We start from the raw sequence: 26,028 nt of genomic DNA on the forward strand, positions 1-26,028 counted from the left end.
CATTAACCCCCTCCCAGAAGCCCCCCAGCCCCCCCCTTACCCCCCCAGGACTTAAGAACCCCCCCCCCAAACTTGGGGACCCCCCCCAGAACTTGAGACCCCCCCCAGCATTTAGAGACCCCCCCGGACCCCCAATGCCCCCCAATTCACCCCCCCTCCCCATTAACCCCCCCTCCCAGAAGCCCCCCAGCTCCCCCTTTACCCCCCCCAGGATTTGGGGACCCCCCCCAGAACTTGAGGACCCCCCCCCAGCATTTAGAGACCCCCCTTCAAGACCCCCCCCCCCCAATTACCCCCCCCATCCCTTCCCCCCCCCCATCCACCATATTTTGGGACTCCCACACATCATTTTTTTTTGGTTACCCTCCAATTTTTTTTGTCCCCCCCCCCCTAATTTTTTTTTGTGTCCCCCCCCCCAGGACAGCGGCGGTTTCCAGATGGTTTCCCTGGCGGCTCTCTCGGAGGTGACGGAGGGGGGGGTTCGCTTCCTGTCCCCCTACGGCGGCGCCGAGCTCCTGCTGAGCCCCGAGCGCTCCGTCCACATCCAGAACGCGCTGGGTGAGCCCTCGGGGCTGGGGGGGGGGCAGATATTTTTTTGGGGGGGGGTCCTCTGACCCCCCCGACCCCCTCCTGACCCCCCCCATAGGTGCTGATATCATCATGCAGCTGGACGATGTGGTCAGCAGCACCACCACGGGGCCACGCGTCGAGGAGGCCATGCACAGGTCCCCCCCCCCCCCCCCCAAAAAAAAAAAACAAATCCCCCCCAGGACCTCCCCCAGGTCCTGGTGTGCCCCCCCCCAGCCCTAAATTAGGTGTCCCCCCCCCCCAATAAAAACCCCAAATCCCCCCCAGGACCTCCCCCAGGTCCTGGTGTGCCCCCCCCAGCCTTAAATTAGGCCCCTCCCCCCCAAAAAAACACCCCAAATCCCCCCCAGGATCTCCCCAGGTCCCGGTGTGCCCCCCCAGCCCTAAATTTTGCCCCCCCCCCCAGGTCTATCCGCTGGCTGGATCGCTGCATCGCCGCCCACCAGCGCCCCTCTCAGCAGAGCCTCTTCGCCATCATCCAGGGGGGCTCGACCCCGCCCTGCGCAGGCGCTGCCTGGAAGGTGGGGACCGAGACCCCCCCCCGGGCCCCATTTACCCCCCCCAGGCCCCGTTTCCCCCCCTCCCATTCCCCATCTGCCCCCCCCTCACCGTTTGCCCCCCAGCCCCCATTCTGCCCCCCAATTTCCCTTCTTCCCCTGCCCCACATCCTGCCCCCCAGGCCCATATTCTGCCCCCCATTCCCCTCACCCCCAGCCCCACATCCTGCCCCCCCAGCCCCACACGCTGCCCCAGCCCCACACGCTGCCCCCCCCAGAGATGACGCGCCGCGACGTCCCCGGCTTCGCCATCGGCGGGCTGAGCGGCGGCGAGGAGAAGGAGCAGTTCTGGCGCATGGTGAAGCTCTGCACCGACCTCCTGCCCCCCGACAAACCCCGCTACCTCATGGGCGTGGGGTAGGCGGGGGGCGATGTGGGGCAGGGGATGTGGGGCGGGATCTGTGGGGCAGGATCTGGGGTGTGGGATCCATGGGGTGGGATCTGTGGGGCAGAATCTGGGGTGGGATTGGTGGGGCAGGATCCGTGGGGCAGGATCAGGGGCATGGGATCCATGGGTGGGATCTGTGGGGTGGGATCTGTGGGGCAGGATGTGGGTCAGGATCCGTGGGGCGGGATCTGTGGACCAGGATGTAGGGCAGGATGTGGGTCAGGATGTGTGGGGCGGGATGTGGGTCAGGGTTCGTGGCGGGATCTATGGGGGCAGGATCCGTGGGGTAGGATCCGTGGGGCAGGATGTGGGATGGGACCCCTGGGGCAGGACCCCTGGGGCAGGATCCATGGGGCAGGATCCATGGGGCGGGCCGTGGGGCAGGCTGTGGGGGCTCTCTCAGCCCCTCTCCCCCTGCAGCTACGCCACCGACCTGGTGGTGTGCGTGGCGCTGGGCTGCGACATGTTCGACTGCGTCTTCCCCACACGGACGGCGGTAAGGAGCAAAGGGGGGGGGGATGAGGAACCTTTTACACTTGGGGGGGGTCCCTGGGACCCCTCCCCACCCCGTGCCCCCCCCTCGGTGTCCCCGCAGCGTTTCGGCTCGGCGCTGGTGCCCTGGGGGTCGCTGCAGCTGAAGAGCCAGCAGTTCGCCAAGGATTTCCGCCCCATCGACGAGCGCTGCGGCTGCCCCACCTGCCGACGGTGGGCTTGATTTTTTTGGGGGGGTGGGGGGGATTTTTTGGGGTGTGGGGAGGGGCCACACAGTGACCCCCCCCTCCCCAAAATTGTGTCCCACGCAGGCACAGCCGTGCCTACCTGCACGCCCTGCTGCGCAGCGACCCGGCCGCCCTGCACCACCTCACCGTGCACAACATCGCCTACCAGGTTTTGGGGCCAAAAAGGGCGAAAACGGGGAAGGTCGAAACGACACGGGGGGGGTCCTTAACCCCCCCAGAAATTAAAAAACCACAAAAAAACTTCTTTTTTCTCTTCCAGCTCGAGCTGATGCGGGCCATGCGGGACAGCATCGTGGGGCAGCGCTTCCCCGACTTCGTGCGGGATTTCGTCCGCGCCCGCTATGGGGGCCCCGAGCGCTGCCCCCCCTGGGCCCGGCACGCGCTGGAGGCTGCCGGCATCATGCTGGAGTGAGGGGGCTGCGCCCCCCCCCCGCTTTTATTCCGGATTTTTGGGGTGTTTTGTATGGGTTTTGTGTGTTTTTTTGTATTTGGAGTGTGGTTGTGTTTTTTTTTCAATGGGTTTTGGGGGGTATAAAGGGGTTGGGGGGGGGCGTAAATGGTCCGGGGGGGCATAAATGGGTCTGGGGGGGACAGATAATGGGTCTGAGGGGGACACAAGTGAGTCTAGGGGGGGCACAAATGGCTTGGGGGGGGCACAAGTGGGTCTGGGGGGGCACACACGAATCTGGGGGGGTCACACCTGGGTGGTGGTGGGGATGGTGACCTTGTGACCCCCCCCCTGCATAGCCGGGCACTTCTTTTGAGGGGGTGATTGGGGACTGTGAAGGTTGGAAGGGGGAAGACCCCCCCCCCAATAGGGTCCCACCAGGACGGGGTCCCCAGTGCCCCCCAGCACCCGGTGCCCCCCCCGAGTCTGCCCCCAGGACCCCAGCCCAGAGCCCCCCCCCCCCCAGATCCTGTCCCAAACCTCAGATTCCCCCCCCCAGATCCCTGATACCCCCCAAAACCCAGATTCCCCCCCCTCAGCTCCTCCAGACCCCAAATCCACCCCCCCCAGACCCCCCCCGACCCCAAATTCCCCCCTTCAGCTCCCCCAGACCCCAAATCTCCCCCCCAAATCCCCCCCCCAGATCCCCCCCCCAGCCCCGATCCCAGCGGATCCCAAGCCGGATCCCATTGCCCCCCTCGTCCCCCCCCCACCCCGCCGTGCGTCACCCCGGGGCGCCCGAGGAAGTTTGTGCAGGGGGTGGGGTGGGGGGGGGGGGGCGGCCTCGGCTGCGTCACCCCCGGGACACGTCGGGGCCGCTGCCGGCACCGCGGCCACACCGACAGCGGCACCGCAGGTGAGCACTGGGAGGACTGGGAGATGAACTGGGAGCGCTGGGAGCTGCACCTGGGGTGAACTGGGAGGACTGGGAGCTGTACCTGGAATGAACTGGGAGCACTGGGACAGACTGGTCAGGGCTGGGAGCTGTGACTGGGATGGAACGGGCAGGACTGGGAGTTGTAGCTGGGAGTGAACTGGGAGGACTGGGACAGACTGGTAAGGCTCAGGAGCTGCACCCCTGAGGGAACTGGGAGAACTGGGGGTTGTCAGGCAGGGCAGGGAGCAACATCCAGCTGGAACTGGGAAGGACTGGGACAAACTGGGCTGAGTGCTGCACCTCAATGTGAACTGGGGTGAACTGGGCAGGGCCAGAAACTGCAGCACAAGGAGCCCTGGGAGAAACTGGGGTGAAATGGGAAGGGCTGGGAGCTGCACCCCGGGGTGGAGGGGGGGGTGAACTGGGTGAACTGGGAGGACTGGGAGGACTGGGTACGGCTGAAGCCCTGGGGGTGAACTGGGACAAACTGGGCAGGGCTGGGAGCTGCTCCTCGGGGCCCCAGGGCAGGGCCGAGCCCCTCGTCACCCCCCCAGCCCCATTCCTGCCCCCAGTGAACCCCCTTAACCCCATGACCCCCCCGTGAACCCCCTGTGAACCCCCTGACCCCCCTGTGACTTTCCTGGCCCCCGACCTTCGCCCCAGCCCAGCCCCAGTGGGGCCGGCCCCATGGGGGTGCCCCCAGTGGACCCTGACCCCAATGGGGTAATGGGGGGCAGGGACGGGAACGGGGCTGGGGGGCAGGGGGACGGGGCTATGGGGACGGGGGGATATGGGGACAAGAACGGGGATGGGAATAGGGATGGGGATGGGGATGGGGGGATATGGGGTTGGGGTTGGGGATGGGGACAGGGAGGGCGATGTGGGGCTGGAGATATGGGGCTGGGGACAGAGCTGGGGATATGGGGTGGGGATTTGGGGTGGGGACATGGGGATAGGGGTATGGGGTGGGGACAGGGACAGGGATATAGGACTGGGAATATGGGGTGAGGATATGGGGATGGGGACATGGGGACAGGGACGGAGATATAGGGCTGGGGATATGGGGATGGGGACAGGGGACAGAGCACAGGGCTGGGGACAGAGCTGGAGATACGGGGTGGGGACAGGGCCGGGGCAGGGTCCACGGCAGCCCCCGGGGCCGTGCCTGTGCCGGGCCCCCTCCCACGGGGCCCCCTTATCACCGCCGGCGCCGCTTATCAGCGCTCGGCCCCGCAGGCGACAGAGCTCCAGGGAGGCCGGGGTGAGGGGACGGGGACGGGGAGGGGGCAGAACGAGGGGGTCCCAGAGGGGCTGGGGGCGAGGGGATGAGGGGATGAGGGGTGAGGGGTGAGCCTTTGAGTGGGCGAGGGGTGAGTTTTTGGGTGGGCGAGGGGCTGGGGGGCAAGGGGTGGGGAGATGGGGGCGAGGGGCAAATTTTAGGGTGGGCGAGGGACAAATTTTTGGGTGGTGAGGGGCTGGGGGGCGAGGGGCGATCCCTTGGCCGCGCGACGCTCAAACCCGCCGGTGGCCGAGGCATCGCGTCCAAGCCGTTGTTTCTCCTCCCCCTCCCTCCAGGACCCTTCCCCACCACCACTGGGACCCCCGCCCGCCCCTCCCCGTCCCCCCCCCGGCAGCCGTATGACGATGAGGTGCCCGCAGCCGCCGTGCGCGCTGCTGCTGCTGCCCGCCCTGCTGTCGCTGGCGCTGCTGGGGGTGCGGGTGCAGCGGCGCCTCTCCGGGGAGCCCCTCGACGGACCCCAAGGACCCGACGGACCCGGTGCACCCAACGCACCCGATGGACCCGGTGGACCCAATGGTGTGCTTGGTAGACCTGGTAGTCAAGGTAGACCTGGTGGCCCTGGTAGACTTGGTAGTCATGGTAGACCTGATGGCCCTGGAGCCATCAACATGGCGGCCTTCCAATGGCGAGCGTCATCATCGTCGTCATCATCATCGTCAGTCAAGGCCACGGCCAAGCCGCCCCCCCCCAGCCGCCACCCGCTGCAGCCCCCCTACCCCTACCCCTACCGCTTCCTCCTCAACGAGCCCCACAAGTGCCGGGAGCGGGCGCCCTTCCTGGTGCTGCTGGTGGCCACGGAGCCGGCGGACACGGCGGGCAGGGCGGCCATCCGGCAGACCTGGGGCAACGAGAGCTCGGTGCCCGGCGTCTCCATCCTGCGGCTCTTCCTCACCGGCGTCCACCCGGTGTTCGGGGCCCCGCTGCGGCGGGTGCTGGAGGAGGAGAGCGCCCTGCACCGCGACATCCTGCAGCAGGACTTCTTGGACACCTACAACAACCTGACGCTCAAGACGCTGATGGGCATGGAGTGGGTGAGCCGCCACTGCCCCGGCGCCGCCTACGTGCTCAAGGCCGACCGCGACGTCTTCCTCAACCTGGCCTTCCTGGTGGGGCGGCTCCTGCAGCCCCAGCTGCCCCCCAAGAGGGACTTCATGACGGGCTACATCTACCGCGACACGGGGCCGCTGCGCAGCAAGGCCTACAAGTGGTACGTGCCCCGCCAGGTCTACCCCAACGACACCTACCCGCCCTACTGCGGCGGGCCGGCCTACGTCCTCTCGGGGGACCTGGCGGCCAAGGTGTACGCGGTGGCGCAGACGCTGCCGCTGCTCAACATGGAGGACTCCTTCGTGGGGGTCTGCCTGCACGCGCTGGGCCTCAGTGTCACCAGCAGCCCCTGGGGGGTCTTCAACATGCACCGGCTGCCCTACGACAAGTGCAAGTTCTCCCGGCTGGTCATGGTGCACCACTACCAGCCCGAGGAGGTGCTCAGCCTCTGGCCCCATTTCCAGGGGGCCAACGTGACGTGTCCCCCCTAGGGACGGCCGCGTCTCCATGTGTCCCCCTAGGGGTGGCCGTGTCCCCCCCCTCAGGTTTTGCACACCCCCAACCCCGACTTTTTGGCCAGTGTCTGGCACCCGAGCAGCCGCTCGGGGCCATTTCAAAAAACCTCGGGGCTTCCCCACCCCCCCAAAAAAAATCCCTAACGGGGAGGTTTTCTCCCCAAATTGAGCCATGCAGCAGGAGCCCAGGTCTCCGGGGCCGGATCCTCCGCTTTGTTATCTCCGACATTCGTTACTGTGCTCGCCTCCGAGCCAAGTCTGCCCTTGAGCCAGGGACCCCCGCGGCCCAAAATGCTGTGCCGCCCCCACCCTGTCCCCCCCCCTTAAATTATGGCTTTGTTTTGTCCATTGTTGGTCTGTTTGTAATAAAAGGGCTGCAGCTGAGCCGGCCGGACCGAGCCTGCCCAACGCCTCCTCGCTGCTCGGGGCACCGTAACGGGGCTGGGGGCACCGTAATGGGGCTGGGGGCACCTCAGTGATGGGGTTGAGAGTGCTGCAATGGGGCGGGGGGAGTCACAGTGGGGCTGAGGGCACCATAATGGGTCTGGGGGCACCTCGATGGGGTTGGGAGCCCCCCACTGGGGCCGCTCCATCCACGGCTGCCCCCAACCTCTCCCCCCAGCCCCCCCCGGGGACTCTGCCCCCCCCCACCCTGCTCTCATCACACTCCTGGCACGGCCGTCGCCGCCCCGGCCCCCGTTTGCTCAAGGTGTTGACATAGCTGGGGCTCTGTAGTGGGTTTACGTGGCAAGGTTTTGGTAGCAGGGAGCCATAGGGGTGGTTTCTGTGAGAAAGATCTAGAAGCTGCCCCATGTTTGGGAAGGGCCCCATTGTTTTCCAGATCCGAGCCAATAAGTGATGTTGTTTGCGCCTCTGTGAGAGCATATTTAAGACAGGGAAAAAACGCTGCGCCACACAGCAGCCGGGAGAGTCAAGGGAGTGGGAGAACAGCCTTGCACCAAGGTCAGTGTAGAAGGAGGGGGAGAGGTGCTCCAGGCGCCGGAGCAGAAGTCCCCTGCGGCCTGTGGTGAGGACCATGGTGAAGCAGGATGTCCCCCTGCAGCCCATGGAGTACCACGGTGGAGCAGGGCTCCACGCTGCAGCCCGTGGAGGAGACCACGGTGGAGCAGGTGGCCCTGCACCGACGGAGGCTGCCGCCTGTGGAAGACCCCTGCCGGAGCAGATTCCGGGCCGGACCTGTAGCCCGTGGAGAGGAGCCCACGCAGGAGCAGGTGACCTGGCAGGAGCTGCTGCCCGTGGGGGAGCCAGGTTGGAGCAGTTTTCTCCTGAGGGATGGACCCCGTGCTACGGACCCATATCTGGAGCAGTTCTGAAAGAGCTGCTGCCTGTGGGAAGCCCACGCCGGATCAGTTCATCAAGGACTGCATCCCGTGGGTGGGACCCCACAGCACAGGGGACGAGAGTGACCGAGAAGGAGCGGCAGAGAAGAAGTGCTGTAGACTGACCATAACCCCCATTCCCCGTTCCCCTGCGCCGCTCGGGGGGAGGAGGTGGAAAAGGGTGGATGGGGGGGGAAGGTGCTTTTGTTTTTTTTTCCTTTGTTTTCTCACTTCTCTCGCTTGTTAGTTGTAGGCAATAAATCTTACTATCTCCTTATGCCGAGTCTGTTTTGCCCGTTACAATAATTATTGCGTGATTTTCTCGTCCTTATCTCAATCCTTGAGCCCTTTTCACATATTTTCTCCCCATTCCTCTTTGAGGAGGGGGAGTGAGAGAGCGGCTGTGGTGGAGCTCGGCTGCCCACTCGAGCGGAACCACGACAGGCTCAAACAAGCGTGGAGGGGGGTGGCCGTGGGGGGGCCGTGGGGCAGCCGTGGGGCAGCCGTGGGGCACGGCCGGGCCCTGTTTCGGGAGGCCGCGATAGCGCGGGGAGGGTTGGCAAACAGGCGAGCGGGACGGGGCCAAAACCTCCCCGAAGGGGCCACGGGTTTGGGCACCTCCCTCCCCGGGCCGGTCCTTAGGTTCGTTAGGTAATTAGGCTCCCGGCTGGGGTAATTATTAGGTGAGCTAATGAAGGGGAGGATGGCGCAGGTGGACCTGGCAGAGTTTGCCCCTGCCCCCCCCCGCACCCAGGCGAAGGAGCCGGTGCTGTTGGTTTTGGACCGAGCGGGTGGCACCGAGCCAGGGGAAAAAAGCACGAGGAGGAGGAGGAGGAGGAGGTGCTGGAGGCACCAGGAACGCTCCTCCAAATCCCCTTTTCCACCCCAAATTTCGGGGCTGGTTCCCACCCCTGGCTGGATGCATTTTGGGGACCCCCCCGGCCCCCCTGGGGAGCAGCAGCCGCCCCGTCCCCACGCCGTCGCTCTGCCCACGGCCTCACCCCGAGGAAGCAGCGCTGCGCCTTCACCTGGCTGAAACCACAGCCCTTTTTTATTGCCTTTTCGCTCTCCTTTCCTGTTGTTTTGTTTATTTTTTTTTTACATCCCGCTGCTGTTAGCTCCAGGAGCGGCGAGGTCTGCACGTACCGGGAAGTGCCTGGTGGCGCACAGCCCCAGGCGTTATTGCCCCAAAGCTCTCCCCTTGAACCCGGAACAAGGGGGAAAATCCCCTCTTTGTCCTCAAACTCCCCGTCCCACGTGGGCTGGCCGGCACGTGGCTGTCCCCGAAGCCGCTCGGTGTCACCGCGCCGTGACAGCTCTGGCAGGGAGCTGGCGGCATTTTTGGCAGGGATTCGGGGCAGTAAATTCAGGCTGGTGGTTTATTCCCCGTAATCCAGCCCTGCCCCAGGCTCGTTCTTCACGCCCCGGTGCCTCTTGACATTTGGCAGATGCCATCAAACCCCTGCGGGGACCGAAATCGGGGCGTGGATGGGAGCCCAAACCTGCAGCCGCCGTGCCAAGGGGAACGTGGGAACCAAAACCCCAAAAACAGAGCTGGGTTTGGGGGAAAAAAACCTCCATCTGGGTTCGACAGAGCCCAGGGGCCGCTGCAGGAGCTGGCGAGGTAAAAGCAGGCGCTCGGAGACAAAGCCATCAAGAGTTTGTGTTTATTTGTCTACATTCAGCTTAATCCAGGTGTACTGCCTGAACAATTCAGGCATACAAAACCCACTCTGTCCCACCGGTTTTTAAAATAAAATCTTCACTTATAAAACTGAAACACTAAAGCATTAAAATACAGAAAGCTCGTTTAACTCACTTCACGAAAGCATTAACAGATGACATATCCCTTATCTATTTAAAGCCATACTGTGGTAACACGTCAACGCCACTTTTTAAATAGAAAAAGGATACTGAAAACTTGTAGTAACTCAAAAACCCTATTCAGACAAAGTTGTAATGGCAACTAACAAACCATTAAATACATAGATGCCCAAAATACAGCTAAGTATGGAATTACAGGTACTCAACCATTAGTGACCGGTATCACAAAGAGCACTGCAACATGGAAACGGGGGGGGAAAGGGAGGAAAGGGGGGGGGGTTACATGTTTACTGTGAGGCCATAAAACTGAATATTCAAAGGGAGCGCGAGTGCAGGAGGTAACAAAGCCCCACGCCCGCGGAGGAAGGGGCTGCTTTATCTGTACTGGTAGTTCATGCTGTGATCGTTTCTGCCGTAGCCGCCTTGGGACGCCTGGTAGGAGCTGGGGGGGCCGCTGTAATTTTGGCCGGAGCCCGGGGAGTTGTAGTTGGACTGCGAGGAATATCCACCTGTGGAGGGAGGGGAGAGAGAAAGGAGGTTGCTGAGGGTCGGGCTGTAACGCTGGAGCTCCTCCAGTGCTGCGGGGGTGGGATTTTGGGACCTGCCCCCGTGCCCCGAAAAGGAAACAACCCCGAAAAAAAAAAGAAAAAAAGAGCCCCAAAAGGGAAAGAGCCGTGGGGAAGCGTTTTGTACTGACCTTGCTTACCTTGGTACGAGGACCCTCCGCCCCCAGATCCTCCCCCATAGCCCCCGTGTGAGCCAGTGTTGTACGAGGCACCTCCGGAGTAGTTGTTCCCTCCGCCGCCGCGGCCGCTGTTGCCGTAACCTGGAAGGGAGCCGGGGCTGAGCGCGGGCTGCAGCTCCTCCTGCAGGGCACCCAGCGATCCTACCTGCTCCCAGTGGCCATCCCAGCTGCTCCCAGTAGCCATCCCGTTGACTATCAGTAGCCAAAGGGACGGTTGCCCCTTGGGGATCCAAGCGTACACCCGCCTGGTTGTCCCAAGCCACCCCCATGGTTCCCCGTGTGCCCCCCAAAAGGCAGCAGCAGCCTCTCAGGACGGAGCAGCGAGCACCCTGACCATGACTTGAACCAATTTACCAGCAAAATGACCCAAACCAGAGCTCTTGGAGCCTGCCAAGTCGCTCCTGTGCGCCCAGCGGATGGGACCGAAGGGTTGGAGCATCTTTTTTGTGGTTTTATCCCCTCCCCAGCTCCCTCCCCCCAAAGAAACGAGCACCACTCACTGAATTTGCTCTCGTAGTTGTAGTCGGAGCCCCCGCCGCCCGGCGAGTTGTAGGAGTTGGAGTAGGAGGAGTAGTTGCCTTGGCCGTGGTTGTAGCCTTTCTGCTTGCCTTGCGGCGGGCCGTAGTTGCTGTACTGGTTTTGGTTGTAGGACTGCTGCTGCTGGCCCTGGTGGGACTGGTAGCCCGAGCCGTAGGAGGGTTTTTGCTGCCCCCCGTGCTGCTGCTTCTTGCCCCCGTGCTTGGGGGGCACGGGCGAGTTGTAGTTGTCGCCGCCCTGGTAGTAGGAGCCGTATCCCGAGGAGCCGCCGCCTCCGCCGCCGCTCCCCGAGTTGGAGTGGCCACCGTTGCTGTAGAATTGGCCTAAAAAGAGAGAAAAACGTCAACCCCGGCCCCGCCACGCTGCTCGGGAGGGCACCGGCGGGTTTCAGGCCCGGGAAGGGCTCGGGAGCAGCTCGGGGATGCTCCACGCAAGCCCAGAGGCTCCCTGGAGGACGTCGGCGTCCGGCTCTCACCCCAGCACAGCCCCCAGGCTCCGGGGCACGGCCGTTCCTTTCACGCACGTTAAGATAATTAACGGTTTTTGACTTAAAAAGCTCCAAAACGGTTGAAGGTCTGGCGCTCCTGGAGCCAAGCCGGCCGCCGGCAGCAGCTGATGCTCAGCCTCCAGCGCGGAGACGCGGGGACAGGGAGGAAACTCGTTCCCCTAACGAGCAATTAGCACGCCCCCGGCCCCAAAAAGGGGTTAGGTGCAGGATGAGCAGCAACAACCCGAGGGGGAGAGGAAGGGGGAGACCTCGCCCCCAGCGTCGGGCACCACGCCACGACCTCGGAGCCCGGGTCGCCCAAAAAACCTCGGAATGCCCCCAAATATTGCAGGAAGCCTGGATGCAACAGCGCAGCCACGAGTGGGTGTTTTTTTTTTTTTTTTTTCTCCTTTATTTATCAGTACTACAGGCAAGCTCTCGAGCACCGAGCAGTCCTCGTCCTGCCCTCCTGATGCGTGGGGCTCCTCGCGCGGGGCTCCGGCCGAGGATTACGCTACAGTCGGACTCGCCGTATCCAAAACCAATCGTTTTCGAGGAAGAAAAGCCACTAGAATCTAACTAAAAACCTGCACCGGTGTCCGTACCAGCCTCTGAGGAGGAGAGGTTTCGCTAGCACCTCCTGCCAAACGCAGAGGGTGAGAATTGAGCTAAAAAAAGGCCCGAGGAGCCCGGTCCTGCGCCCTCTGCAGTTCCACGTTACCCAACGGGAACAACTCCCGAAGGTGAAATCGGAGTTTGCTCCCCAAATTGGTGACGGGGTCGTGTTGTGAAGAGCTTCGAGGCACCTGGCTTTCATTCCTCAGGGCTCCAGCTATCCCTGGAGCCTCCCAAGGGTTCCTCCGCAGCCCTGGGCTCGGTGCTGTGGGGGCAAGGTTGTGCCAGGGAGCTCCTCTCCAGCCAGCGCTGCCACAGCCACGGCAAAAAACAGCTCGGTGCCGAGATCCCTCGCTCCATCCCTGGTGTTAAAACCCCGGGATTTGGTCCAAAGACCCGTGGGAAGGCTGCAGGGACGTCTCCGGAGCAAGGGCTAAGAGCTTAAAATCCGAGCTGCGGCTGCTGGAGGTCAGTCCCTCCCCATTAAGGAGCCAAAATTTCTGGAAATCGCAGAGTTTGCTATCAACACCTCGCATTTAACTATGAATTTTGGTGCCGTTCGGCAGCCAATCGCTTTTGCCTTCCCCTACATCAAAGCTAAGGAATAAAAACAGCCGCTGCCCAAGCGGTTACTTCACCAGGTATTTGCTTAAAAAAATGGCAGTTTTTCACTTGGTTCAGGACAGGAGCTATTCCCTGGTATAAAAAGTCATTATTTTAAACAGCTTTTTAAAAAAAGGATAGAGGGCATGCACTGTTATTACCATTTTTGAAAATAATCTGCTAAAAACCTCGGACTTTTGAATTTGTCAGCTGGTGCTTCGTGGCTGAGAGGTTTTTTTGTTTCGCTTTGCTTTTATTTCACTGGTTTCGTTACTGAGTTAACTCAGATGTTGCTGAGCCCCACAAGCCAAACCAACGCCCCGGTGCAGGCTTTGCAGCTAAAAACAGTGACAAACAAACAAAAATAAAATAAAATACAGCGGTAAAACAAGCACTGCAGCAAGAATAAAGGACCGAGCACTTGGAAACCGCCAGAGACTGGCCCGTGGCAGATTTCCTGCGGTTCCTAATTCCAGTGAATTGAATCCCCAGGTAGCACCAACACCTCGCAGAGGCCCCGGGGTGCTTTAGGCCCTTTATGCTTGGCTCAGGACAGCCCACGGTCACGGCACGAGTGAATCCATGCATGTCCAGGAGTGAAAGGCTGATGTGTCGGCGCTAGCTCCGACCGCCCCGATATTTATTGGATCAGTACTGGAAGCACAATTACAATACCTTTGAAAGTACACTAGCTACCAGCCACAAAAAAAAAAATAAAATAAAAAATAAACCACGTCCCTCAGCGTTAACCCACCAGCGTGTTACAGAGGATGTAGGATTAATTTGTTTTTTAGCACACACGATTCCACGGACAAAGTCACCACTTGGCATGCTCAGCAAGCTGGGCTGTACTAGGTTCAGAGATGTTGAAAAGTCTTCCCAGTATCAAGAGGCACGGACCCAGTTCCTGGGATTTATTTAAAAGGCTCAAATTTTGTACAAAACCTGCTGTAAATTAAGACGAAGGTCGATTAAAACGCTTCGGTATCTGTTTTCTTAAAAATAAAGTAATGCTTTCCATAAAAAGCAAGGATGGGCTTTTTGCCTTTACGCTGAACAGAGCTGGCTTTGCCATTTGTGCCGAGGGCACAAAAAAAACCTTCTCGGATGGTTAGATCCCCCTGTGGTGGACATCGATACGACCAAGTTCAAAGGCAAATCACAATAAAAACTGCCACTGTCTTAAGTTCTGCAGGCTAAGAGTGTTTCAGACAAGCTGCGGTGAAAAGCCACTGTTGAGAAACCCAGTGAAGCACGGGGACACGGCACGAACACTTTGGGTTTTGGAGTTCGAGAAAATTGGAGTAAAAAGCTGTTTGTTTTTTTTTTTTTTTTGTGTGCAATACTTTTAGATGATCTAGGAAGACCCAAAATCATGATAGCCGTAGCAGTCTGTGAAAAAGTCACCTACAAAAGGGGGAGACAGAGCAGAGAAAAAAAATTAGAACTCTTTTGAAGAGGGCAAAATGCGCCACATTTGAAAGTCATGTTTTAGATTTCTCTGCTCCTGTCACCCCCCAATGAAGGCTTCTCCTCAAGACCAATCGCCGTGCGTTTTCAGGAAAATCACATTCAAAAGTGTGGCTGGTCGCTTCGCATGGCTTAAAGCAGAGAAATTTAAAATATTCACAGGCTTAGAGGAAAGGTGAAGTCACCAGGATTCGGGTTTGCACTTTCACGCCAGCACCGAGGCCGTTTTGGGTTCGTTCCCACTCAAAAAAGAGAACCCTTTGCCGACGGCTTCAGCACGAGCGCGTCACCGCACATCGCGCCCCCGCTCAAGCTCCACGCCCCCAGCAGGACTGACGGGTACCAAAAATGAAAGAGAGGAGCACTTACTGTAGCCCGCCGTGGCCGAATTCCCTCCGTAACCGTAGCTTCCGTACCCAGCACCTGAACGGGAACACAGAGCTTAAACACAGCGAAATCGGGGGCACCAAAACTTCAATTTTCATCGCGCCGGGGGTCAGAGCAGCGAGTGCTGGAGGAGCTGGGGAGCTGCTCGGTGCCGGGGGGGTGCAGCAGGGAGGAGGAGGTGCTCGGCATCTCACCTGCGTTCATGTAGCCGCCGTGGTTGCCGCCGAAGCCGCCCCGGCCCCGGCCCCGGCCGCGGATGTTGCCGCCTCTGCCGCGACCCCGCATGTTGGGCGGCGGGGGCACGTCGTTGTGCATGGGGCCGCCCATCCCGAAACCCGGGTTGTGCTGCTGGAGGGGGGAAAGAGAGGATCGTTAATATGAGGATGGCCCCCGTGTTCCACGTCCCAGGGTGGGGAACCCGGTGGGATTTCTGCTCCCTAATCCCATGAGCAGATCCTTGGTTTCTGCAGGAACCCAGCAGGATTTCTGCTCCCTAATCCCATGGCCATGAGCAAATCCTTGGTTTCTCGGGGAACCCAGTGTGATTTCTGCTCTCTAATCCTGTGAGCAGATCCTTGGTTTCTGGGGGAACCCAGCAGGATTTCTGCTCCCTAATCCCGTGAGCAGATCCTGGTTTCTCTCAAGACATTTTATTCTCTCTCCTGCTGATAGAGATTAACACCATTCATCAGGAGACAGAGGTAGGAGAGAACCGGCAGTTGCGTTACACAAAGGCGCTGAATTTACTTACTTTTACTGCAAACTTGGGTCCTCCCCTGGCGGGCAGAGGGGCTCTTTTCTTCTTATTTTGCTCAATGGCAACGGGAGCATCTGGGAACAGCTTCTCCAGCGCAGCCAGAGCGGCGTAGGCTTTCGCTACCTTTTTATTCGAGCCGGCTCCTTGGAATTTCTGCCCGTCAACCTCCACCTTGGGAAGGAATTAAATGGTGGCGTGTGAAGGCAGAGGGCAGGAACTGGGTAGGGGTGACCCAGGTGGGATGGAAGCGCAGGGAGAGGACAGGGAAGGGGCCTCACCTCCATCACGAAGCGCTTGTCGTGGCTGCCACCCGTTTCGGAGATCAGCTCGTACTTCAGCCCGCGCCTCTTCTCGTTCAGCTCCATCACGGGGTTCTTGCCGTGCTTGGTCAGAATTGGTCCCTGTTGTTTCACATTCTGCAAGCAGAGAGGCAGGGCTTGGTTTTCTCAAGGCTTCGTCACTAAAGCACTAGGAATTGCTCCCAAAACGCCTGCTCTGGACCACGTCAGAGGGGGACAGGACTGGAAGAAGCTCACCTGATGCCTTTCCCCCTCAAATTGTTTTGTGCTGCTGACTGAGCTCCATGCAGGTAGCTAAAGGTGCTTTTTGGGATGTCCCCTGCCATCACCCCGGGGAATCCCAGCGGCGTTTCGCCCTGCTGGGCTGTGCTCACCTCTGAGGTCTGATCTGCAGGAGGAGAAGCAGCGCTGGGCGTAGAAACCGTCTCCACTACAGGAGGAGGAGCAACAACGACAGGTTTCTGTTCCGTCTCCTCGGCTGATTCATCTCCTTTTCCAGATTCTTTGCCTTCCACTCCTGTGGGTAAACCCATATCTTGCAACACCTAGGGTAAGGAAAGCGGGAGAAGGGATTACTGCAGTGCGCTCACCCCCGGCTCTCACGTGCCCTACGCATTTTTGGGGTAAAAATCAAGAAGGTTGCTCAAGACTCTCTTTGTTAATTGAGCGCCGGGCTTTTCCCAGCCAGGCTGCCTTGAAGGAGAGCCCTGCAGCAGGGATTTCCACACACGGCTCTTACCTTCACCGCCACGTGCAATTTGGCTGTCTTTTTGGAAGGTCCTGATGCCTCAAAGGTGCTGCCATCAATTTCCACCGACATCGTGAAGATGGGAGCATGAACAGGACCAGTTTGAGACACGAGTTTGTACTGGAGCCCAGGCTTTAGCTGGTTTAGTTTCATCAGTGCATTCATGGCCTGGGGAGGTTCAAGTTTCTCCTCTGGACAGAAAAACAGATTTTGCAGATGTTTGTCATCTCTTCAGAAGAAGCCTCACTGATTTCAGACAGCAAGCTCCGATCTATCAGTTCCGACCTCGTGAGCACTTAAGCTACACCAAGTAAAAATCTGACAGCAGCCAAGTTTCCTTTTTCCCTCTTTATTTCCTAAATTCACACGCCCTACAGCCCCCGCGTACGGCATCGCTCAAGACCAAACACTGGCAAGAGCTCTTCTGAAACCTGCCCCCCCCCACACCCAGCTTAGCCTGAGAACAGCTTTCGGGAAGCCCTTTGTACCTACCTCTTGTTAACTCAATACCTTTTTTCTGAATCTTCTTTTTCTTTTTGCTCGGAGATTTCTCCTCTCCATCCTCCTCCATGGGACGCTTCATTGGAGTGACAGCGTACGTTGTACTGGGAGGAATTTGGACTGTGGAAACCGTAAGAGAAGAGCTAAGCACTGCGGCAGGAGCCTCACAAACACGGCGTCATTTCTTTTATTTCTCTTATTACCTACCAGTATAGTCAACAGGGTTCTCGTTCTTTGGTTTCTTGGGCATTTTGGAAGGTAGGGGATCCATCCCCAAGACTTTGTGAAGCTGGCCAAAAGCAGCAAGTCTCAGAGCGTGCTAGAAAGATGAAACGCATGTTACTGGGACGCACGAGTTGCCCCAGCCATCTCTGTTCACTGCACAGTTTCAGACAGGACCATTCTACCCACCCCTACACAAAATTCCTCATCAGTTTAAATAGGACTCTCTGAATTTTGAGGTTCAGCCCAAAAGACGGGTCATGGTAGCAAGTCACTATTTAAAACCTGATACTTTGCTTCTGGTTGGCCGAGCTACAAATTCCTTATTGGCGTGGGACCCATTTGGAGTTCTTTTACTTGGCTAGGTCGTTAAAAAAGTTAACACCAACCTCCGTGAGGTTACTAAACTACCATTAACCAATATGGAAGTTCAGAGTCAGTTGAACTGAGTAAGTTTTTGTAACATCTGTAGTCAAAACTATACCTGAGCACTCTGTGTGATATCTTCCCTTTGTTGTCTGTCTAGATGCCCAATAGCATCAGTGGCTTCTTTTTCACAAGGATCATAAATACCAGAACCATCTGAAGGCAGGAAACAAGGAAGATATGCAGAGAATTATCCTGGTGTTTCTAAAGAAACTAAACTAAGTATTCCCTTGGCATCAATCAACACTCATCTCTCGAAGAACACCGACTGACATGATCCATCCACTGTCCAACATTCTGAAACTCGCCTGGACTATTTTACGGGTACAATTATCGGGGAAACTGGTCACGAAGCACTCGGAGAACCGGGTTTTTACACTGGTGGGAACCAGTAGCTCCCTCTGCGGGGTTTAACGTCATGGGTCCGTAGCTTCGAACACACGTGCCCTGAGCAGCAGCAGGGTACAGCAGTACCCACGCACGCCGGGGGCTTTCTGAGCTTCGAGTCTAAGCTGTCTGCACGGAAAGCAGCCGATGTCTCAAACACCAGGCAACACAACAGCGCGTCAAAGCTTCAACCGCGTTCGTTTTTTGGTTTTTTATTTTTATTTTTATTTTTTCGGTGTCCCTTTGAAATGGAAATGCAGAGAACCACCTAACCTGGCATCACGATTCCCGAGGCGAGGCACTCCAGAACCCTCCTCAGAGCCTCCCCGGCGCCCATGGGTCTGTTGGCGGTCCCGATCGACTTCTCACACAGCAGCTCCAGAGGCTGGAAGAGATTTTGGGGGGGCAGTGAGAGGAGCAGGGGCTGGCGCGGCACGCTACGCTCGCCGCAACTCCAGGAGCTGCTACAAATTCACAGCGCAGACTGAAAACCAAAAGGATTCACGGCGTGGAAAGCTGGCAGGTGGCTTTCAAGGGACCAAAAAACCAGGAATTTCCATCCTTACGGCTCGCTTCTGGAAACGGAACGCGTGCGGGCCAAAGGGAGCCGGGCACGGGTTCGGAGGAGCAGTCCCCAAAACCCCGAACAAACAAAGGGGACAATTACCCATCCTCTCAGCGGTGCCCAGGTAGGAACCCGAGTACACAGATCTCTCAACACGCGTATGACTATGACGCACGACTTCAGCCCGTTCGCCCTGGCCTAGAAGAGGAATCAGAAGCAGACACACATTCAATAGAAACCCCCGAACTGCGGGTTCGCAGACATTAACTTTGGCAGTGCTACTTTGTCAAGGGTAAACAGTAATCCACGTGGCAATTTTACAACTGGAGTGTACGAAGGCGACATTACTCTTAACACAAAGCAGCAGCTAGGCATCTACTCGTTAACAAAGGTTCCTGTCCAATGTTTAATTTGCTTAAGTGCTTCTTTAGCAGCTGTACCGGTGACAGGCGCTAAGTTCAGCACGTCTAACGTTAACGTATTTTAAGTAAAAAAAATAAAAAAATAATAAAAAAAACAGTTAGCCCGTTAAAAGGTTTTTACAAATTCTCTACTTAAAGACAAATATAAGAACAAAATGCAAACCTGGAACCACTTGGCGTGTCGCAGTGACGCCAAGGCAGCAAGGCATTTCTGCCTGTCCAGAACGTCCGGGGAGTCGTTGACTGATAGCGTTTCTATTCGTGGATGGAATAAGAAGACAAGGCACAGTTTGACCAAGGGGGTTCTGTCAGGTGGAGAGGGGATGAGGCAGCTCCCTACGGGCAGCTGAGGCTCCCAAATGATCGTGCTCTCGCTCCTTGACCTGGCTGGGGGGGTCTGCAGTACGCTCGCCTCTCAGCCTCGCTTAGAAATTAAGACTGCAGAGGCGTGGGGGGAGGTTTAATGATCGGGGACGGGCTGAAATCTGGTCCGAGAGGAAAGATTGGGGCAGAACGCCCTGCGGGAGAGGACCGAGATCCTTCACGGCTCCAGCGGAGTCGCGGCGTGCGAGGCCCGTGGCAGGCAGCGGAGGGGAATTTGATAAAGACCCCGCTCTGAGCGCAGCTTTAGTGGAGGAGCGGGGGGAAGAGCTTTGCTAGGATCAAGGGAACCCCCTCCGCCCATAAGGCCTGACTGCCCCGGCCCCAACCCGTGACAGAGAGCGTCCTGTTGGTCAAAGGTCCAGCGTCCCTAAAATTGACAAACTAGAAGGCTTGGTAGACGAGGTCAGATATCAAAACCAAAGACAGTCAAGAGAGCACAAGAATATTTCCCAGTCTGTGCTGCAGCAAAACTGAAGATAAGGTTTTTTGTTTAGAGCTCAAAGTTGCCCACGACCAGGGTTTTAGATAAGGCTAGTGCACGGAGCGAGCGTTGGAGGTGTGCGGATGGAACAGAGCAACGCCTGCGGTGCAGGACCGGCCACGGCGAGCCCACTCGGGTGCAAAAACGCCCGTGGATTCTGACTCCGAGAGAAATTTGGGGCCAAATGGAGAGGCTAACTTTATCCAAAACTCTGCATCACTTCCTGGAGTTCTGAACTTGAGCTGGTCAAACAGCCAAGCAAGGAGACCCCGAGCACCTATCATTCTTGCTGCAACACAAACTGCTCAGAGCATCCGGTCTCATTTACATGCAAGTCATTTCACGAGAAGCCTTCAATCTTTTTTTTTTTTTTTTTTTTTTTTTTAAATGTATCCATTTATATATATTTTTTTTTACGTCACTGTGCAGGCCACTTACATGGCTAGATACAAAAAAAAAACGATTAATCCAACAGTATTACATATTAGTGAACTAAAGGCCGAAGGAAAAAGGACAAAATAAAAACAAAAATAAAAAAGGAACAAAATACCATCGGAAAGGTGCTTCTCAGTTTCAGAAAACTCGGTCCAAATAAACCATAACCACGATCTCACGAGGTTAGGGCTGTCTCGAGGAGTTTGGAATTTGCACAGAAATCGTTTTTGCCACTTTGGATGAAACTGAAGAGCACGCTCTAACAACCAATTAGCGACAGCAACGTTTCCAGAGCGCCTGCTGGCCGTTTCCAGTCTCCCCTACCTCCAGCTAACTGTTTTTCCATTTCTTCTCTGACTACGGGCGACGTCAAGTGGATGGTCAGCGTCAACGGAGGCTCTTTTGTGTTCTTAATTACAATGGCAGCATCACCAACGGACTGGATTATTTCGTATTTGTCTTCGGTTATAGCCTGCAACAGAAGGGGAGCGCTGAGTGCTCGCCTCACTCCTGGTTTTGAGTGCTTTGGAACACCTTTTTCCGAGGGAAACCAAACCAAAAAACAGCACGAGGCGTGCACAGGACATTTCAGCTCATGAAACAACGCTCATTGAGAAAGTGATTCCAGAACAAGGCTGAAGTCTAACCAAGAACACGTTCCCAAGGCACCTCAACACAGGCGTGGCGCCGGGTGTCTTATTTTTTTTTTAATCTATTTAAGACTTTTTTTGCTCGTTCTGCTCCCTGCAACACGCACAAACACAAGGACCTTACTCACAGCAAGCTGTACGCCAAGATTGTCGGCCACTTTCTCCAGGAGATCCGACGTGGGCTTATCCTTGCAGAGCAGAACTAGCTCCAGGTCCAAGTCCCCCTTGAGTAAGAGGCCTTTGGCCACAAGCCCCACACGCATCACGCCACGGAGGGTCCTGGTCAGCTGCTCCGTGGCCTTCTGATCCCTGCAAAAAGGACACAACACGATGGCAGCGGCCCCAAAAAGCAGAAAATTGGCTGCAGCCAAGCACAAGAGCTCAGCTGGAGCTCAGGGATCGCTCTGCGGAGCTCCAACGGGATGCACGAGCCCTGGTGCAGCATCACCGCACCCGGGCAGGAAAAAAATCACTCAGTACCACATCAGCCCCCAAATTAACCCCCAAACCAAGGGAAACGGGGTCTTCCCCAGCTCCAGCAGGATCGTTTCGACGAACCCAAGCCCGCCCGATGCCTCACCCTCCTTCTTTGTTCTCCTCCTCAGCCGCTGTCTCCATGGCCTCCGCCTCGGGCTGCTCCCCACCGACTTTCTCCTGCTCATCGATCCAGTCGGAGACGGCTTTGAGGGCGCGCTCGGTGTGGGACACCATGTTCTGAACCGCCTCCAGCTCCTCCTGCGTGGGGTAGACGGCCGAGTGCTTCGCCATCACGTGGCGGTCGTCATTCACAAAGATACGCATTGGTCGCTGCGAGGGCAAGGAGAGGGGGTGTCCAGAATCATCCCGGAATCATTTGGGTTGGAGGAGAGCCCCGAGACCACCCAGCCCAACCCCAGAATCATATGGGTTAGAGGAGACCTCCGATATCACCCAGCCCAACCCCAAAATTATTTGGGTTGGAGGAGACCCCCGGGACCACCCAACCCAACCCTAACCCTAAACAGCCCTCCGCCAAACCCTGTCACCAAGCTCAACGTCTAAACGCCTTTTAAAGACCCCCAGGGTTCAGTGCCAGGCCAAACCCGGAGGTTTTTCTCTAAAAGATGTGAATTCTTCCCATTTTTTCAACTCTTCCCTTACCATTTTTGCTTCCAAGTGTCCGTCCGAGCGCTGCCGTCCCCGCGGGGCCGTCCCCACCGCGCTCGTTTAGATTCGCCCGTAGCGGTACCACACTTTTTGGTCACCTGGAAAGAGGAAAAGCCAATTAGCAAAGGGTAATTAGCGGGACTGTCAGGCCTCACGACCTCTCCGAGCTCCGGGGGAGCCGGCAGCGATCACCACGGGCAGCAGGGAGGTGGCTGAGAGCCGCAGGACCCCGAGCTCCCTGCTCCCAAGGATTTCTGCTCCTGGGGCCTGAGCAGGACCCCTGGCAGCAACCGAGGCGGCCCTAAGGATGCTATTTCGGCTCCTCGCACCCCAAAGCCCCACCTTTTTCCCATTAAAGGTGGGTTTTTGCAAAGCTTCCACGTGGATTTCTAGAGTGAAGCAACGAAGACGAAGCACTGACGCGCTCAGCAGCGTCTTGCAGTGGGAAAATTAACGGTTTCTGACTTAATTTGTCTATAAACTCGTCTAACTCCACAAGGTTGCTGTCACCTGGTGACTGCCCAGCCTGGTGAGAGGCTGCTTGTGAAAATCCCGTTGCCGCATCCTGCTTTTTTTGACCCCAAATTCATTTGGAGGCTCCGCAGGACCCAAGCTGGGTTCCCAGCCCGGTGGACGTGAGGAATTCGGCGGCTGCGTGGCTCCGGCTCTTCCCTTCCTTTAATCCCCCAGCAGCAGCAGCCTCCGAGGCAGCGTTCACACCGTGTAAAGCTCTTCAGATGGAACTGAAATGACGTCCGGGCGTTTTGGGGCAAGAAACCTCCTTCAGAGGGAGCTGGAACCCCAGAGGCTGAGCCCCCGCCGCGGCAGCTGGCTCCTTTTGGTACAATTTTTGGTAAAAGAAGCGCTCCCATCCCCTGTCCGGCGCCTTCCAGGCGAGAACCAGCCGCGTCCTGCAGGACCGAGCACTCCTTGCGTGGGGAGAAAGCTTCCCCAGGTCGCCTTCGGACGTGAGCAGCTCCCAAATGCCGTCCTGGAGCAGCTTCGGAGCGCGGCAGCTGCTCAATTAGTGGTCGTTAATTGGGCTGCACCTCCCAAATTCTTCCTGAAAGCCCCCGATTTACTGGGGGCGATGCGATCCCGAACAATCCTGCTCCTCCGCCGGGCCCACGTGGGAACCGTTCTGTAAATCCAGGCCCCGAAACCGCTGCTAAACCTCGCCTCTGTCCACATTTCCAGCAGCTTTCCCTCAAAATGACACCCGACGAGGCTCGCTTTTCCTTTTTTTTCCCCCCTTTTCCCTGCTGGAAGCTGCCCACGAATCCACCACGAACTCCACGCCGACGGAGCTGAGCTTCCCCAAACCATCCAGGACACGGAATAACGAGGGGACAGGACTAATTAGCTGCCCCAACGCTCGGTGCTTTATTAGAGCCGTGCCATTTTAACGATGCCACGCCAGGCTGGGATGGAGCTCGCAGCTCCGCGGTGCCGGCCGGTTTCCAACCAGAGCTCGGGCTCCCAACCTGAGGAATTTACCCCCAAAAAAGAACAAAAACCAGGCGGAATGGGGAAAGCTCCTTGCCTCCAGCTGCTGTCGGTTTTCGTGGCATTCGCAGATATTTCTCCGGCTGGGGAATCTCCCCGATTCTCTTCCTGCAAACCCTTACGCCCAGGACTGCTTCTGGCCACAAATTTGGGCCTGAGGGCACCAAAACGCAGCGGCCGGGAGGATCCCAAACCTGCAGGGGGCTGACAGCGGAGATCGGCTCCTGTCCCGCGACGGCTGCACCTCCGATGGTTTTTATTCAGCTCCGCTGCTGCCCACGGGTGATTTTCTTCAAACTTTGGGGTTTTTTTTGGAGAAAGGAGCGGGGCCACGAGCTCACGGCGCGGCTTCGGCAGCCAGAAGATGCTCCAAGGGCTCGAATAAAGCAGCCCGGTGCTGCCCACGATGCCTGGGGACGTTGTCGCGGGTCTTATCTCGTATCAGGGACGCCCCCAGCCCTGTTTTTCCCCCCCTGGGGGCCGGGGGGGGCGGCAGCATCTTGGGCTCGGCGCCTCCTCGGGAGAAAGCGCAGGCGAGCGCGGTCCCTGGCGCCGCTCCTAGGGGCCGAGAGCTTTTTGGGGTGAAAAAACGACGAAAGGCTCCTCGCCTGCTCACGACTCCCACCCCCAATTTCATCCCCGCCCCCCCCCCAAAAAAAACAAAAACAAAACCAAAACAAAACACAAAACAGCAGGGATTTGGGGGGGTTCAGCAAAGCCCGCGGGAAGGATGCTGGGGGGGGTTCGGAGGAAAGTTGAACGCCGTGAGCCGCATTTTACCCAGTTTGAGTAGGAAACGGGTTTCTTTTGTTGTTTTTTTTTGGTTTTGTTTTGTTTTTTTGGAGGGGTTGCTGGATTATTTTGGCCCCCCCCTTTGTGCTTTCAGCCGGCTTTGGAGAGGGGGAGACGGCGATAACGGGAACTGGGGGGGAGGTTTTGGGGTGGGGGGCGTGTGTGGGCTGGGGGGGGTCCCCAAAGGGGATGAGGGGGGTCTTTGGGGGGGGGGGGGGAGGGGGAAAAAGGGGGGGGTGAAGGGGAGAAGAGGGTGGGGAAAGGAGGGTGCTGGGGGGGAAGGGGGGGTGTGGGGGGGGGAATTGGGGGATGCTGAGGTGGGAAGGGGGGGCTTTAAGGGACAAAGGGGGGGCTTTGGGGGGTGACCCCCGCCCCCCCCCCGGGGGTCGCCGCCATTTGCAGGCGCGGGGAGAACAAAGCGCGGCGGGAACACGGAGGGAGGGGGGGGGGGCTGGAAAAAGCCCCCCGCCCCCCCCTTCACCCCCTCCTTTCCTCCCCACCCCCCTTTAGCCCCCCGGGGGGGGTCTCCCCCTCCTCGCCCCCCACCCCGGGCCCTCCCCCTCCCCTTTTTTCCCCCCTTTTCCCCCCTCCCCTCCTCACCGCCGGCCCAACGGCCGCCCGCCGCCATTTTGTCTCCCCAGCACAATGGGGCCGCGCGGGGCGGGAGGAGGAGGAGGAGGAGGAGGAGGAGGAGGAGGAAGGAGGCGGAGGCCAGGTCAACCCCCGGCCCCCCCCCCCGGTACCGCCCCCGCTGCCCCAACCGGGCCCGGACCCACCCCCCCCGTTCTTCCTCCTCCTCCTCCTCCTCCTCCCTCCCATTCGGGGCCTACCGGGCCTGGTGGGGGGGGGGGGCCTGGAGAGGCTGGGCCCGGCCCGGTCCGGGGGGAGCTGGGCCCGGTTCGGTTGGGCCCGGCCCGGTTCAGCTCCGACTGCAGCGCGGGGGGCGGAGCCGCCGCCGCCGCCGCCGCCGACGGCGGGAGTGGAAGGGGGGGAGCGGGGAGGGGGGGGAATAAACCGCGCTGAGGGGGGGGCAGGGTCACGTGACGCCGCCACGGCGCTCTTCAGCCAATGGGAGGGGAAGGCGGGGAGGTTTGTGGGGGGGGCGGGGGGGCGTGCGCGCCGCCGGTGCTGCGTGCGCGCCGCCGGGCCCCGCCCACATTGCTCCCCCCTCCTCACTCGCTCCCCCCCCCGCCCCTCACGGTGTGCGCATGCGCGGGAAGGGCTCCCCCTCAGTGAGGGGGGGGCGCTGAGGGGGTTTTGGGGGTCCTTGGGGGTCTCTGAGGGGGTCGTGGGGCTTCTTGGGGAGATCGCAGGGGTCCTTAAGGGGATCTTTGGGTTCCTTCGGGGTCCCTAAGGTTATTGTGAGGGTCCCCTGAGGGGGTCTTGCGGGTCCCTGAGGTGATTGTGAAGCTCCTTGGGGGTCCTTAAAGTTATTGGAGTCCCTGAGGGGGTCCTGGGGCTCCCTGAGCCCCAAAAACCACTGAAAGCAGCACCAGAAGCCAGGTGCGGGTCAGGAGCACGCAGCCAAACCCTGAGCCCGCCAGAACCTCCTCCAGCCCCACATTTCTCCCTTTTTTTCCTTCCTCTCTGACCCACAGAACAATTTTATTGCCAGTTATGAAGGAGCCTTGCTCACGCGTTTCTCACCCAAAACACTTTAAATTCAAACCTGCTCGCACCCCAAAGACAGGGCCAACGCCGAGGACTCTGGCTGGGCACGAGGACATTCTGGGGAAAAAGATATTTTACCTTTTTTTAGACACGTCCCTGGCACAGAGCAGTGGCAGGGGCGCATCCTGCTGCTCACCTCCACTTTCAGAAACGAAGGCAGAGTCAGGG

The 26,028-nt window shown here is 58.7% G+C and overlaps 3 protein-coding genes across 10 annotated transcripts in view; 2 read left to right on the forward strand and 1 right to left on the reverse strand.

Annotated features, from left to right (window-relative positions):
- QTRT1 (queuine tRNA-ribosyltransferase catalytic subunit 1) overlaps positions 1-2,696 on the forward strand; it is a gene marked incomplete at its 5' end in the record, with an annotated part of 3,185 nt that extends 489 nt beyond the window's left edge. The window contains 9 exon segments of the mRNA XM_082781724.1: positions 420-558; positions 647-725; positions 995-1,074; positions 1,077-1,109; positions 1,364-1,502; positions 1,954-2,029; positions 2,129-2,238; positions 2,337-2,421; positions 2,533-2,696. Of these exon segments, the coding sequence (XP_082637850.1) occupies positions 420-558; positions 647-725; positions 995-1,074; positions 1,077-1,109; positions 1,364-1,502; positions 1,954-2,029; positions 2,129-2,238; positions 2,337-2,421; positions 2,533-2,685 (894 nt within the window). The 3' untranslated portion in view covers positions 2,686-2,696.
- A 2,493-nt stretch (positions 2,697-5,189) lies between these two features.
- Positions 5,190-26,028, forward strand: part of MCOLN1 (mucolipin TRP cation channel 1) — a 100,329-nt gene continuing 79,490 nt past the window's right edge. Inside the window, exon 1 of the mRNA XM_082781702.1 lies at positions 5,190-6,450. Within this exon, the coding sequence (XP_082637828.1) occupies positions 5,521-6,450 (930 nt within the window). The 5' untranslated portion in view covers positions 5,190-5,520. The remainder of the gene's footprint in view (positions 6,451-26,028) is intronic.
- ILF3 (interleukin enhancer binding factor 3) lies at positions 9,446-25,175 on the reverse strand. 8 transcript variants are annotated; one of them, XM_082781700.1, is made up of 20 exons: positions 25,020-25,175; positions 21,886-21,989; positions 21,326-21,552; positions 20,874-21,054; positions 20,420-20,567; positions 18,959-19,050; positions 18,476-18,571; positions 18,082-18,193; positions 17,480-17,577; positions 16,981-17,092; positions 16,783-16,893; positions 16,264-16,463; positions 15,899-16,069; positions 15,504-15,641; positions 15,220-15,396; positions 14,663-14,813; positions 14,451-14,504; positions 10,870-11,229; positions 10,331-10,450; positions 9,446-10,133 (listed from the first exon to the last, which is right to left on the reverse strand). In XM_082781700.1, exons 2-20 carry the CDS (start codon positions 21,886-21,888, stop codon positions 10,000-10,002), a joined length of 2,685 nt encoding a protein of 894 aa, XP_082637826.1. In that variant the 5' UTR covers positions 21,889-21,989; positions 25,020-25,175; the 3' UTR covers positions 9,446-9,999. The 8 variants fall into 8 exon arrangements, with proteins under 8 accessions (XP_082637826.1, XP_082637825.1, XP_082637824.1 ...); XM_082781699.1 differs by having other exon boundaries at positions 10,322-10,450; positions 14,663-14,816; XM_082781698.1 differs by having other exon boundaries at positions 16,765-16,893.

This window comes from Aythya marila (assembly GCF_965140915.1).
Source record: "Aythya marila genome assembly, chromosome: 32".
Classification (NCBI taxonomy): Eukaryota; Metazoa; Chordata; class Aves; order Anseriformes; family Anatidae; genus Aythya; species Aythya marila.

Bases quoted from the DNA above. Each gene is read 5' to 3' on its own strand.
- ILF3 (XM_082781694.1), bottom strand. The intron at 15,642-15,898 runs GTGAGCACAGCC...CTCTGCTTGCAG, and splicing joins CTGCAGATCAGACCTCAGAG to AATGTGAAACAACAGGGACC. The intron at 11,230-14,450 runs GTAAGTGCTCCT...CTCTCTTTTTAG, and splicing joins TTCGGCCACGGCGGGCTACA to GCCAATTCTACAGCAACGGT.